This window comes from Ixodes scapularis, unplaced genomic scaffold (assembly GCF_016920785.2).
Source record: "Ixodes scapularis isolate PalLabHiFi unplaced genomic scaffold, ASM1692078v2 PGA_scaffold3__209_contigs__length_174095766, whole genome shotgun sequence".
NCBI classification, from domain to species: Eukaryota; Metazoa; Arthropoda; class Arachnida; order Ixodida; family Ixodidae; genus Ixodes; species Ixodes scapularis.
Window position 1 is genome coordinate 116,913,609 of NW_024609868.1, and position 14,245 is coordinate 116,927,853.

At 44.6% G+C, this 14,245-nt stretch overlaps 1 protein-coding gene across 1 annotated transcript in view; it reads right to left on the reverse strand.

Moving 5' to 3' along the window:
* LOC8053579 (cytochrome P450 3A5) overlaps nucleotides 1-14,245 on the reverse strand; it is a 42,307-nt gene that overhangs the window by 3,935 nt on the left and 24,127 nt on the right. Inside the window, exons 3-5 of the mRNA XM_040206155.2 lie at nucleotides 10,883-11,088; nucleotides 7,193-7,382; nucleotides 1,330-1,538 (exon numbers count right to left, since the gene is read on the reverse strand). Of these exons, the coding sequence (XP_040062089.1) occupies nucleotides 1,330-1,538; nucleotides 7,193-7,382; nucleotides 10,883-11,062 (579 nt within the window). The 5' untranslated portion in view covers nucleotides 11,063-11,088. The remainder of the gene's footprint in view (nucleotides 1-1,329; nucleotides 1,539-7,192; nucleotides 7,383-10,882; nucleotides 11,089-14,245) is intronic.

Below are 14,245 nucleotides of genomic sequence, written 5' to 3' on the forward strand. Positions count from 1 at the left end.
AGCGTTTGGCTTAGAAGGCTTGCAGCAGCATCTGTGAGAATGAATCCAAACTGCTTTAGCGGCTGTTAAACTTTTTATTGAAGTCCCAAATATTATGCATGCAATTTTATTCTATTTTGTATCCTTTCCCGCTAAACTCCATCTTGGGACTGGCAGTATTTTAAAATAAGAAATAAAATAATAAATAAATTGTTACCCTCCGTTTCAACCGCTGTCGCTGAGTTAATGCTGATTTAAGCGACGGTTTTAAAGACGGTCGACGACAAAAAGCCAAATCAACCGCTTCTCTAGTTTGAGCAGCGGTTGATTTGTCTTTTTGTTGTCAGGGTCGGCATGTTGAGCGATGTGTTTTGGGGTGCTTAAACTTACCTGGACGAAAGAGGATAACTGGTTTTTATTTTATTTCACCAAGCAATACTTTTTTTTCAAAGGCTTGTCTTTTGGTACTGGAACACCACAAACCTTATCCAAAGAACTGCTCCTAAATTGGTGTTGGCACAGGAATCGCTAGCCGACCAAGTGGAAAATAAGGACAGAATTTGAACAGCCGCTGAAATGCAGCTCGCGCACAAAATAGCCTCAAATATAGCTGAATTTGCTTCCTTTAGAAATTTCAAGAGATTTTTGGAGATTGGCTCGCTTAGGATTTTTCACATCGTACGAGTCTGTACATACTTCAGTTGGAAGTTAGTGCTGTGAGTGTTCTACCTTCTTCCGTGTTGTCTTTTGTGCGCAATATACTTACCGCTCTAGGCATGATGGCCCAGCTAGCCAAAGCTTTAGTCTTAACTAGCAACAGCTGAATTGGACACCCCCCCCCCCAAAAAATATACAACGGATTTCGTATGAGAAGGCAATTAGAAATTAGAAACAATTAAAAACTTGCAGAACGCTAGAGCGAAATAAAAAAAAAAACCTAAATTAGTGAATTCGAGAAATATTGAAAGCAGGTGGAAAAGGTGCGGGTGCTCTGGTTACTACTCGTGCAACACGCGCAAGGCTGGCAGTGCAAAAAACAACAACAACAAATATTAAGATTATCATCCGCATTTTCGGATTGCCACCAAGGTATATAAAGGGCACTCTAATCAATAGAAAGATATCACTGGCACGCCACAAATATACGCCGATGCTTGCAATATAGCTCCCTTGGTTCAGTTTACCTTTAATTGGCTCACTTTTGAAGTTCAGTGTCCCATTTAGTACGATCTTGTAAAATTATTAGTTTCAAAAGGTTCAACCTGTTCAGTAACATTAAAAACAATTCAACAGGTTCTGGAGTTCGTAACCACGAAAGAAGATCTGTACTTTTATCAAGCGGTGACTGACCTGCCAAGCAAAAGCACACTTGGCGATGACGTCCAGGGAAAGACCTTGCGACACACGGTACATCTCCACCGTCTCTCCTTTTTTGACGTGATCCTCCACCACCTCGATCATGGCATCAGCACACGAGCCCATGATCTGCGTCATCAGCTTCATCTTGGAAGCGCTGAAGCAGGGGTTCAGCACCGCACGTATTTTTTTCCACTCGTCACCTGCAGCATATCGGTACTTCTTGGTCATTCACATGGTGTTGGACAGCGAGGCCATCAATGTTATTTTCTAGTTTGTTTTATCAACGCTACTGACTTTTCATCAAATGCCTGCAAACAAAGGCGGATTTACATAAATGGATACAATGAATAACAAAAGTAAACCACATATATAGCGCAGTCACCTATGCATTTTCCCATAAATATGTGCGCATAATTCCATGCACCTTTCGAATTTTCAAACTATTCACACGTTACACATGCCTGTGCCCATTAAATGCTGATTTTATTCAGATGGGTGAATGACAGGCTCTTGCGAGTAATGTAATAAAGAAAAAAATTAAGTTTTTTCTTCGGCTGCTCCAACATGAGTGTGAGACGCTAGCATTTGCCATCAATGTTATTTCCATGTTTGTTTCATCGAAGCTACTGACTTTGTGTCCAATGTATACAAACAGAGACAGGTGTACATAAATTGATGCAGTAAATGAAAAAAAAAACATATACAATGCTGTCGCTTATGCATGTTCCCATTAATGTGTGCACATGATACCACGCACCTACCGACTTTCCTACATTTGCGGTTTAATACAAACGTTACACATACCTCTGCCCATTAAATGGTGCTTTCATTCAGATAGGTGAAATGCCAAGCTCTTGCAAGTAATGTATTCAAGAAAAAAATAGATTTTTTCTTCGGCTGCTTCAAAATGAGTGTGAGACAACATTTGCGATCGTTTGCACCTTTTCAAACATCCGTTGGGCTTGGTGCACTGGGTGTGGGACGTCGTCCTGTCCTTTTCTGTTCCTTCGACTTATGTGTGCATTTCTGCCCCAGTCTCAGGTTTATTCAACATAATTAACATTCACAAGCTCGCCTGCACCCTTAATATATTATCTCTGCCCCAGCGCTGCGTGGTTTTTGCGCCAATTTTCCGCAATTAAATGAATACCTAAAGGCCGGTTCACAGATAGAGCGGAGCGGCAAGTTAACGCCTCATGAGCGCTCGGAGCTGTGCTCATGTGGCACCGACTTGCGCGTGACGTAGCGCTCGGTTAGCGCTTGAGCAGCGCTTCAGCAGGCGCTCGGTTAGCTCTTCAGCAGCGCTCGGTTAACGCTTCAGCAGCGCAGTGTAAGCGTTCTCACGCTCCTTGTGCGGTTCTTGCTGTTGCGGAACAGCGCGTGCACGGCGATTCCGTTGTTGTTGTTTGTCCTTTGGTGGTGAAAGAAGAGAAAGTAAGAGTGCCGCTCTCCAAGCAAACGGTCGGGCAGACGATCCAGAGTCATTGACTTCGAGCGACTAATTGATTGGGTACGACCGACATGCGTGACCCTTGTTTCAAAGACACGCAGTTGAAAAATAATCACCTCCGAAAGAGCTCTGTGTCTCGGTGCCTCAGCCTGAAAACAAGGTTCTCCGGGTACCCGTCGGTATCCCGGTGGCGAAAGATTTCGCGTACCGAGAAGAATCTTCTGGGCGTCCACACACATATGCACTAATTGCCTATGTAACAGGATCTATCGCGGTTCTATTTCAGCGTCCCAGATGTCCGCTATGGTGATGCTGATGCACACCCAACCACAAGAACCGGAGCCGCAGTGCACGCGCTAATCCGCAGCAGTAACCGCGGTAAAAGAAGCGCTAACAAGGCGCTACTGGGGTGACTTCTTGTGCACTTTGCTTAGGGTGGTGGCGTCTCGCCATTTTGTCGTACACGCTTATTTTTTTTTTTTGTTCAGTAGCGCATGAAAGAGCTCGTCCCGGCACACATTTGTGGCGCACACTGTGATATGGTGACAGTTTGTTTTCGTCCATTTCTTTGTATTTTTCTCGTGAGCGCTTGTTTTCGGCATCGGGTACTACAAAAGATGGCATCACCCTAAACAGAAGGACATTTTGTTTAAGGTGATGCCACTTTTTGGCATCACCCTAAACAGAATGTCAATCCTTCAATCTCCTCCTGTTTAGGGTGATGCCACCCTTTTTAGCACCCGATGCCGACAGCACGCGCTAATGGGTAAAATACAAAGAAATCGACGAAAACAAAATGTGGCCAAAGCACAGTCAGGGCCACAAACGCGTGCAGGGACACGCTCTTTCACGCGCTTCCGAACAAAAAATAAAAATAAAAACTTTCAGCCTTTTCAGTCTGGTGAAGAAGGAAGACCAGCGAAGCTGTACTAAGATGAGACGACCTCAAGGACGACGCCTAGAGGACGACGTCTAGGACGACCTCAAAGACGACGTCTAGTCCGACCTCGAAGACAACTTCAGGAACGACATCTATGGCGACCTCAAGGACGACCTTGAGGGCGACTTCTAGGACAACCTTGTGGACAACGTCTAGGACGACCTCAAGGACGATTTCTAGGACGACCTCAAGGAACTTCTAGGACGACCTCGAGGACGACATCTAGGACGAAGCCTAGAGAAATTCAGCCTCTCCACTCTGGTTTTCACCAGAGTGGAAAGGCTGTAGGGTGACCCCGTCTGCCGGCCACTTCCGCTGACAGGGTGGAGACACCAAGGGAGCCAATGGAGCGCCAAAATATGGCGCCTGAGCTCAGTATTAGCTCAACATTGGGTGTGGGTCCTGTAGAGTTTGTGTGATAAAGTCATTGTGCAAAAACGTTCTGTTTAGCGAAAGTTCTGGAAAGATAGACGCAATACGACGCCGGTGAAAGCATCGCAAAGTTCGCCACGAAATGGAGGGTGTCTCCACCCTGTCAGCGAAGCGGCCGGCAAATGAAGGCACTCTAAAAGACTGGAAAAGTAGCCCCCATCTATGAGCGAGGTCGGCAAACCGGTTGTCTGGTTGCCACCGTCGCTCATAAATGGCGGTAGCTATCCAGAGTTTTGTGTCGAGATTTCTTTGCGGAGACTCGATCCTGGGGAAACTAGCCCTTAACAGCTGCTCTGTAAAAGTGTGGGACAAAATGGCCAGATGTCTCCACCCTAAGCAAAGCACGCATGAAGGCACCTTAGTAAAGCGCTAACAAGGCGTTATAAAAGCGTTAATCGCGCGCTATATTAGAACAATGTCACGCGCTAGGAAGCGCCACATGAGCGCTCTGTCGAGCGCTCGCGTGGCGCTGACATAGCGCTCTGCTGTATGTGTGAACAGGCCTCAATTATATCCCCATTCTTTCTAATGTAACTAATACATGACACACATCAATAATTTTAACAACAATATACTGGGACGCGTTTCTCTACTAAATACAAGTTGTTTTTTATGCTTAACAGATTTGCTCACAAAAGGCCGTGAAAGCTACACTAACGCGGATTGTGCACGTGAGTCACACGGCCGTGGGGGGCATATATAGAAGTTAATCGTCATAACATGTGAAGTGATTGACTAAAATACGTGAATTTCCGTTTTAATTAGTGAAAATACTATAAACAGATGCTTCGAATGAGCAGCTTGCTGAGCATCATTGAAAACCACTAAACCAGTCAATATTAGAAATGCTTTGAGCCCGTGGAAAGCGCAGTATCGCGCTCAAGTTACCATTCATGCAGCAGGCACAAGGCTGGGGCTATGATAAGAGACAGAAAAACTGCACGGGCGCGTTATCGCACCGGTTGCCTCGCTCGTGCTGAACGAGTGGTAACTTTAGCGCTCTGCCGTGCTTCTCACATGCTCCAAGTCTTTCTAATATGATTCACTGGTTTTCTATGATCAGCAAATTTCTAGTGAGAACCATATGATTAATTTCAACAATTAAAAAGTTAACATAATTTAGTTATTTGGCTGACTGATCGTCACGATTAGACCCTTATTTTAGGTCTCCCAGTTCATATAACTCACATGCACAAACCGCGTTGGTCTAGCTCTCAAGGGTTTTTTCAACAAATCATGCAAGTTTAAAATACAAACAAAAACACCCTCTATAGCAGGAAAGTTCTAATTGGTGTGTAGTTGATGGGAAGAAATCTCTCATAATGATCACTTATGATCTTCATGGAGGTCTTCAATATTTTCACTCCAATTTCCTGAAGTTGGCTGCTTTGTGGATCGCAAAAGCTCGACGTTATCTGTCCGAAGCTGTATATCCTAGCAATGGTGGCGAACTTTGAGATTGGTGCTCGTGAAAATTGTGGACCATTGTCTGAGATGACAACTTTTCGAATGCCATATTGAACGAAGATGGACTTGCAGTAACTCACCCACAACGACTTACGCGGCTGCCTTCTGCAAGCGAGCGATTTCTGGATATACGAAGAAATTGTCGGTCACGACTTATACGACCCTTGCTTGTTGACATTGATATTAATATTGATTTTGGCACAGGAGAGCTGCGGCGCCGCAGAAAGGCAAGTTCCCTAGACTGTGAAAGCCTGTGGCGCCGCGTCTAGTGATAATAAAATATTATTTTACAGATAATGTTAAAAAAAATAGTGATGATGGTTTACATCTAGCTTGTGGATGAGGGTCTGTTGCTTAGTCTCTTAATTGCCTAGGTTTGTTGCCCAATTCGTTGCCTAGGACTGTTACCCAGGTCACGTGTTGCCTAGGTTTGCGAGAGAGTTATTTTGGTTATTGGCGGCTTTTTTTTTGTTGCGTTTATATATGTTGATGTAATGATCACCAGCGGTGTATTTTTTCTTCGATATCTTTCATGATTTCAGTTCACCACATTGCGTTTTTAGGTCGTGCCTTAGTCTTATCAACGTCAAAGTGTCCCTCGCGAAGAAGGCGCAAAATTTCAAATCTGGAAGACTTCTCGATATTCTAGCGAAGGTCTGAATTGCCGATCTTTTTACTGTCCTCTCTCTGGCACTGCTTCCCACTGTCACGATCGTTGGTCGATATTTTCTGCCCAAGATCCGGCGGAAGAAAACTCTAGCTGTCGCGGATGATTTTCGCAACCATTCCAATCGAGGTGCGACAAATTGTTTCAAACTTGCCGTAATTTTACGCCACCACAAGTGTGCGGACAACTTCCTAGAACCCTGGTCTCAGTGGAATCGTTCGACCGAAGTCTTGAACACGTGGGGTGGTCTTCACCCGCCCTAACGCAGGAATTGTGGGGTAGTTTTAGGAGGGCTACCCGGTCAAGAAGTGGTGTCCAAATGATAAGATCAGTCAGATGTCTTTGACACAGCACGTGATATCGCCTTACCTCTGTTCATGAAAACGTGATGGGGCAGAGGCAGAATACTAGCAACAACCACTCCAAGGAGATTGATTGCACCGCATACAGACTACGAGGCTTGTATCATGGGACTGTTCTCTCCATTGCGCTCGTCACAACATTCCTCCTAAACCACCATATTCTAGGTCCACGAGTGGCGCTCATTGAACCCATACGGCCCCCAGACATGCTTCGCCAGTTCACGGCGTTGGCCAGGACTGCAAGCAAGCCTTCGCCACACTTTCTCCGCAGTCAGACGGCGCCGTTCAGACGCCTTTATCATCTTTCACCGTGGCCTGTAATTTTCAAAAGGTCGTCCCCGGATCATCATACACTCCCGAACTTTTCAAACTTCCAACATCTTTCAAAACAAATATAGTCTTCAAAACATTTCATAATCTATCAGTTGAAAACGTAGAACGAGGCGCGTGAATATTATTGAACCGTGACTTCCTTGCGAGCTTTTCGGGGGTAGCGCCGGAAACGGAACGTGCATAAGGAAATGGTGTGCGCTTACCTTCAAGCGCAATAATGCAGCTTGCGAAAGGACCGGTGCATATGGGTAAAGGAGGCCTGTCGTGGAAGGTGCTCACGTTCCTGACGAAGCACTGCTTGATCATTTCCACGTCGGTGAGAACCATGTGGGGAACTCCGCCGACGTAGTAGCCGAACACCTTGCCGTACTCCTTGATCCAGTGTTCCATCACCTGCGCAGGTAGCGGGTGTATATATTCTAATTGCGGAGCAGAGTATCTAAATACACTTCCGATAATAATTCATCCACAAAATGTTGCGGGATGTGACCGTCAATAGGCATGAGACGAGGCGGCACGCGGCGTGCGACCAAATACTTTGGTGCGGGATTGGCTTACCGGAAACCATCTTCTAGGAAGCACTTGAGGGTGCGCTCTGGAAGCGCTTTTTATGTCGTTTGGTGAGTGTGAGGCTTTTTTCAGAAATGAGGAGTTAGTGGCGAAAAGAAAGAGAATGCGATATTCTGGTTCCGTCATTTGTTTACGCTGGTGAGCGTTCGCTTTTAAATGTCACAAAATAATAGTTTTAAGTATACGTAACGAGCACGTAGCTTCCACCTCAGTCTCAACATAGGTGTGAACGGAGTACAGATCGATATCTGTTCATTCTATTTGGAGAGCTCAGCATTTCTGGTTACCTTTCGTTCTTTTTTTATTCTAAACAATGTAACTATGAAGCGCAAAGCAGCATGCTCCAGGAAGCTCTAAATAATGTAGTGCTGCTTTATTTCTACGTATACAGTTTGTTTCGCACACAGTGCACAGCCCTGTCAAAAATGCTAGGCAAGCCTGTGTCTTGATTTAGACTCTAAGCATCACGCTCCGTCGCGGAAATGAGACGATGGATGAAGCCATTCTCTCGCTCAAGTGACTTGAACAGCGTGGTAAGGGTAGGTAAGTACGAAACTAAGTATAGTGACTTCATTTTCAATTGCTAGAAGCTGGAATAGCAGAGTGACGTTACACGTCACTCTGCTATGTTTATGTAAAAGCTATGACGGCTTTTACATAAACATAGAGAAAAACTTGCACGCCATGAAAGTTTCTTCGTCTGCTGCTGTTCTAGCACAGAAAGCGGACAGGAGTTGGCGTCAGGATCTTCGAGTTCCACATCAGTGCTGTCATAGTTGAGCTACATTGTATGTGGTTTCATCCAGGAATCCTGACCCCCAGAAAGTAAACCGTATCTAATAACGAAATAATTAACTATGTGCAGCATCTGGGCTTGTTCAACGACGTCCGGGACGCCAAAGCATTGTCGAGAGTAAAATACGGAACTTCACATTTGATGTCTCGTTTCAAAATGCAAATGCCCCATTAATTATAATTAATATATTCAAAGAAAGAAATTATTAGCAAAAAAATGCGTTAGCCCGATTAAAATGCATATCAACTTGCTCTCTTGTTTTGAGGGTGCCCTGAAACAGTTTCTGAGATCGCCTAGATATGGCGGTAACTCCCTCTGCTGGCTCCAAGCATCTAAGAAATCTATAAATCAGGACGATACGCGGCCGATTTCCATGATAATAAAGCAATAAAAACTCGGGACACACCGAGGTAATTTCCGACGATGAGAGGAGCATATTCCAATACCCAGAACCGCTGTCAGTCAATAGCAAGCGAAGGATCCTCGCTACTTTGACGGCTGGAACCGCGGAGTGATATCTCGAATGCGAACTACGATTCAACCTAGCGAGTGCGCGCTCGAGACCCTACGACCGGACACATCACTCCCCCGGAAGACAAAAAAAAAAGGAAAAAAAGAAAAAACAAAACATAGTGCCTTGTTCTTGAGACTGGTATTGCAGTATAATGTTTCGTTTCCTCGAAAAAATTTACATCTTTTGACTACTCTTGTTTGCTTTTAGAATCTACAAAAGCATACACATTTTGTCGTAACATCGTTCGTACTCTCAACGAAACCTCGCGCTTCCTTTAGACACACGTCGTCCTGGCTGCCGGATCAATGCTCCTCTCATCGCCGGAGATAATTTCGATGTGTTTGATCTTCGATCGTTTTCTTTTTTTTCTTAAATAGAAAAATCGGCCACGCATCGTTATGATTCGTTGTTTTTTGTAATCTGCTCAGAGACCACAGAGTGAGTTATTGTCATAATTTGGCGATTCAAGAAACCTCCTCGGGTACTTTTAACAAACATTCTACAGTAAATTCAGAAAAACTAGGTTGCATTGCTAAAACACTGCTAATACGGCGCATAAAAGACAGTCTGCAAACACAGTCTGCGTTTCTTCCTTGCATGACGATCCTCTCATATTGATGATACAAAAACTGCCTGCAGACATGTCGGAAGCGCAAAACAAAAGAAAGCTTTCAGCCTTTCCACTTTGGTGAAGAAAGAAGAGCAGCGGAGCTGTAGCTTCTGTTCTCTGCGGTGGCTTTCAAGGCGAGCAATCTGCTCTTCTTTTGCAAGGGAATCTGAAGCGCTCGACGCAGTGGAACTGTAGGCGATAGCGGCCTCGTGGCGGTTGCGGAACCATTCGCGCTGCTGCACACATCGCCGCTCGTTCCGTTCCCGCTCTTCTTCCTCCAAAGAAATGTTGCTTCTGACCGTGGTCTATTAAAAGCTGAATAATTAACCAACAACTAAATATTATCATAATATTGAGACATGAACGTATCGCTCAAGAAGAGTTCTTTAAGTTTACATTAACTCTTTAATTGTAGGATAAACATAAATACTCAACAAACACGGGGAGGGGAATATGGCGGCGGTTTCGTCAAGCGCAAGGTTCAACTAATTACATTGCTTGCCTAAGTTCACTAAGGTAAAGAAACAATTTTTCATTTATTTCTTGGCTGAGACAAAAAAGATCACGATGCTGCAGACGCGGTATCAAGCAACACCGACGACAGCAAATGCATATTGCGTGTGTTTATGCCAAATGCATATCGGTTTACAAAACCGATACTGACATGCAGTCGTTCTGCCGGAGCTAGACAAATCCCCGTTTACCGTCGCGACATCAGGCATCCGTGCTCTACTGAGGTCGTAGTAATCTAAAACCGACTACAGCTCTTTGCAACCTCTAAAAGAGAATACGGTGGGGCAACTTGCGCTATCAGGGCAAGTATTTCCATCGATTGAAGCTTTCAAACACCCCCCCCCCCCCCCGGCCCCTAATAAATGGAAGTCACATGTATTGATGTAGAGTAGAGATAATGCGGGAATAGACTGCGTTAAGAAGTACGTTTTCTTCTTGCGCTTTCACTCACAAAAAAAAAAAAAGTTGGAAACATTTTTTTTTTAAGTAAAAGAAACGACGGCCTAGTCCTCCGTTTCGCTGGGCTATCCCCGAAAGTCTGAAAACCCCAAATCGGCTACCCCACTTTTTGGCATAGCGTTACTGCCATCGAAATGCCGAGAGACCAAAACTAAAAAAATTCGACACTACCAAGATAGCCTCGCACAGAGTGTTACCAGACCTCCAAGCAGCTTTGTAGATCGTCTATTGCTAACGGAGGACATTTGACGCTCATAGCATCAGATGAAAATGCGCCGGGAAAACGGTTTTCTACTTAGAATTTGACGGGAGTGGGAATTACACCATGTAATGGTTTGGTGATTTCTAGGCCCGTCGTGCGATTTCCGACTGTACGTGTCGCGGAGCAGCGGAGCGGGGTCGCTCCAAACTCTGCTGCCACGGGAGCCCACCTCAATCCGGTCTTCCTTGAGTTGAGCCCAGTTGCCGTCCAGAAGATCGGGCCTGGGTCCAGGGATGCCATGTCTCCGGAACAGTCCCTGCTGGTGGCGACGGTTCAGCACCCACCAGACTGCGCTCACCGCCGTTACGGCGAAGAGCGCCATTACCACCGCCAACGTTGAGATATCCATATGAGATTGTGGTGTCGCTTGGGGATCTAAATAAAAGAAGAATAGATTCTAGGATTATAGTAGAAGTTACACTCTAGGCGCAAAAACACCGAGGATGAAAAAATAATGGCAAGGGTAGTCCTAAAGACGTCGTCCATTCGTATCACTCATAACGCTGGCTCACACCCTTGCGACTGATGTCAATCTAGTGCCTTAAAACTTCTTGGGGTCCCTTACGACAAGAGAATTCACTGGTACCATCTATCGGGTAGATGTGGAACACTGAACGTTTCCGTATCTTTCCTTTTTTTTTTTTTCGCCTATTGTTCTTTAATTCTTGGCTCGAAAAAAAAAGACGTTTGACAGTGTTTATAAACCAGCTTTTCTCATTGACAGTACGTGGCTTTGAACTCGCATATACCGCGAAACCGTCGCTCTAGTAAAATGCAGTTTCAGGGCCACCTCATAGATAGCGTCAGCGTACCAGCCTGTTCTCTCGTTGTAAGAAATCGAAAGAAGTCGGCCGTAAGCAAACGCGGGTTTGCGAACAGGCCTTATTCTTGGGCCGGTGAAAACCTCTGATCTCCACTAGGGAGCTGGATGGCAGATTCAGCAAACCGGTTTGAAGCCGCCGGAACTAAGCGGCTTGTCCCGGAAGTGAGCGCTTCGCAAGCGTTTCAACTCTTCTGGGTGCTAATTTGAACAGCGTCCAGGACGCTGGATTTTTTTCTTGTCATCTCAAGAAATCCTGCTTGTTGCGGACACATGCACAAGTGTGCATATGCTCTAGTCGGACATATGCACAAGTGTGCGTATGTCCGACATTCAAATGCCTTAGTATCGAAATTTAATTCAAAATATTGTTATAAAACCTACTAAAATACACAAGAAAGCATGAACAAAAAACCATTGACTGAATGCACGAAAGCAGTGACTGAATGCCCAGCATGAAGTTCCAGCACATCGGAAGTTCAATGCACAGGTATTGATTGAACTTCCGGTGATTTCGGCTTAGCCAGGCACGGAGATCAACTGTGTGCTATCCAGCCCCCTATAGTAGATATTAGTGGTTCAGATGTCGCGTATAGACGGAAATTTAAACGGATCAAGTTCGCTCTAGAGCTTTTCACAACTTGCCTCGGCTGTACAGGCTATCACTAATCAGGCTGGGATAGGCGGTCCGCTGTGACCGGTTTCCTGTTTTCGCCGACCTTCGACTATCAGTCTTGTTTTCAGCCTATATTGTATATTCCCTAAAAGCATCTGATAAGCAAGTGGCTGCAATTTATAAAACAATGAAAAATCAATCAGTAAAAGTAATCAAAGGTGCCAAATAGTCAGTGGCGTATCAACTAGTTTTTTAGTGGGGGGGGGGGGGGGAAGGCAAACCCCCCCCCCCTCCCCCGGGTCGCATATTTTTATTAGTTTTGCCGAATATTGGGATTCGGCGGAGCCTATCTTTTGCCGAATTCTTCTAAAGATTCGGCAGAGATTTCCCAAAAATACACTGTTCATCGACATCATCATCATTTATTTTCCTTGAGGGCCCCTGGGGCATTATACAAGGGGGTTGCAATAGAACAAAAACAAATAGAACAGTAAACACAATTATGACACTGTAAGCTAGCAAGGTAGGTTAGATAAAGAGAGGGTAATGGCTTCAACAAATTTAGTAGAATCACTTAGAGTGACGATGTTATGAAGTAGTGAATTCCAATCCTCGATGGCCAATGGTAGTGTGGAAGTCTGGTCAGAAACAGTAGATGATCGAATTGGACGTAATTTGCATAGGTGATCTAAACGCGGGAAAATACGATGAGGAGGTGTAGCAGTGATGCTTTGAGGTGGCTAATGTGATAAGAAATTCGATGGAGGAGAGAAAGGCGTGATATTTGGCGGCGAAGGGAAAGTGAATGAAGGTTAGCTGATTGGCGTAATCCTGACATGCCGGCATATTGTGAGTAATTATTATAAATAAATCGAATAAGGGCTCTGTTTTGGACGGATTCTAGATTATATGCAAGGCAAGATTGCCATGGGGACCATATAGATGAGGCATATTATAACTTCGATCTCATAAGAGTAGTATATGCTAGTCGTTTTGCGGAGCGTGTAGCAAGTTTGAGGTTAGGGCACAAATATCCGAAAGAACGGTTAGTAGCAGAAATTACAGAAGTTATGTGAGTATAGTCCATGATAGGTCAGAGGTGAGATGAACACCCAGGTATTTATAAGATGAGCATGCTATTACTTGAGTGTTATTTAGGTAATACGGAAATCGTGTGGGCACGCGAACTGCGGAAAAATGATAGGGATCTGCATTTATTAAAGTCTACCGTCATCTGCCATTTTTCACACCAATGAATTACAAACTCAAGGCCTTCCTGGAGAGCATGATGATCATGGTATGAAAGAATGGGTCGGTAAATGACACAATCATCGGCGAACAGGCGCACAGTGGATGGACGCCTGACGTTACGGTAGAGGTGGGAGATTTTACATTTTTAGCGGAGGAATATTGCTTACGGCGAGTTAGGAATTCAGAAATACACTTAACAACAGAGGGATGACTATTAATATCGTTAAGCTTTGTTAAAAGACGGTGGTGTGGTACTTTTTCGAATGCTTTGGAGAAGTCAGTGAAAATGGCGTCGGTCTAAATATTCGAGTCGAAGCTTGAATAAATATCAGTAAGGAAGGCGGTTAGCTGGGTTTCGCAAGGGTAAGATTTACGAAATCTGTGCTGATGTTCAAAAAGAAGGTTATGAGAGTCAAGAAAGTTTATTATATTTGAGTAAAGTATATGCTCCATGAGCTTAGATGGAACACTGGTGAGAGAGATGGGACGGTAATTACTTATTTGTTGGCGATCACCGGTTTTGTGAACAGGTGTTACGTTAGCTATTTTCCAGACTTAACTCTGATATTTAGTTTTTTCTCACGAAAAAGGTGTATCTTTTTCTTTTCTTAACTTAAATACGACATGTATTTGCTATTGACGCAGTTATTACTAAATAAGGTGATATTCTGCAAGATAAGTGTATCGGTGCCGCTTTGGTGTGTTTACTTGCAATTTTAGTGTCTGCTTCCAGAAAGTGGCGTGACAACGAGGTTGGGCAGTAGCCGCCGCCGGCGCAGTTACGAATGACGCTACCAGAGTTTTGATTTTGAGACTTCATCAGCGCACGCTTGCAGGTGTGTTTC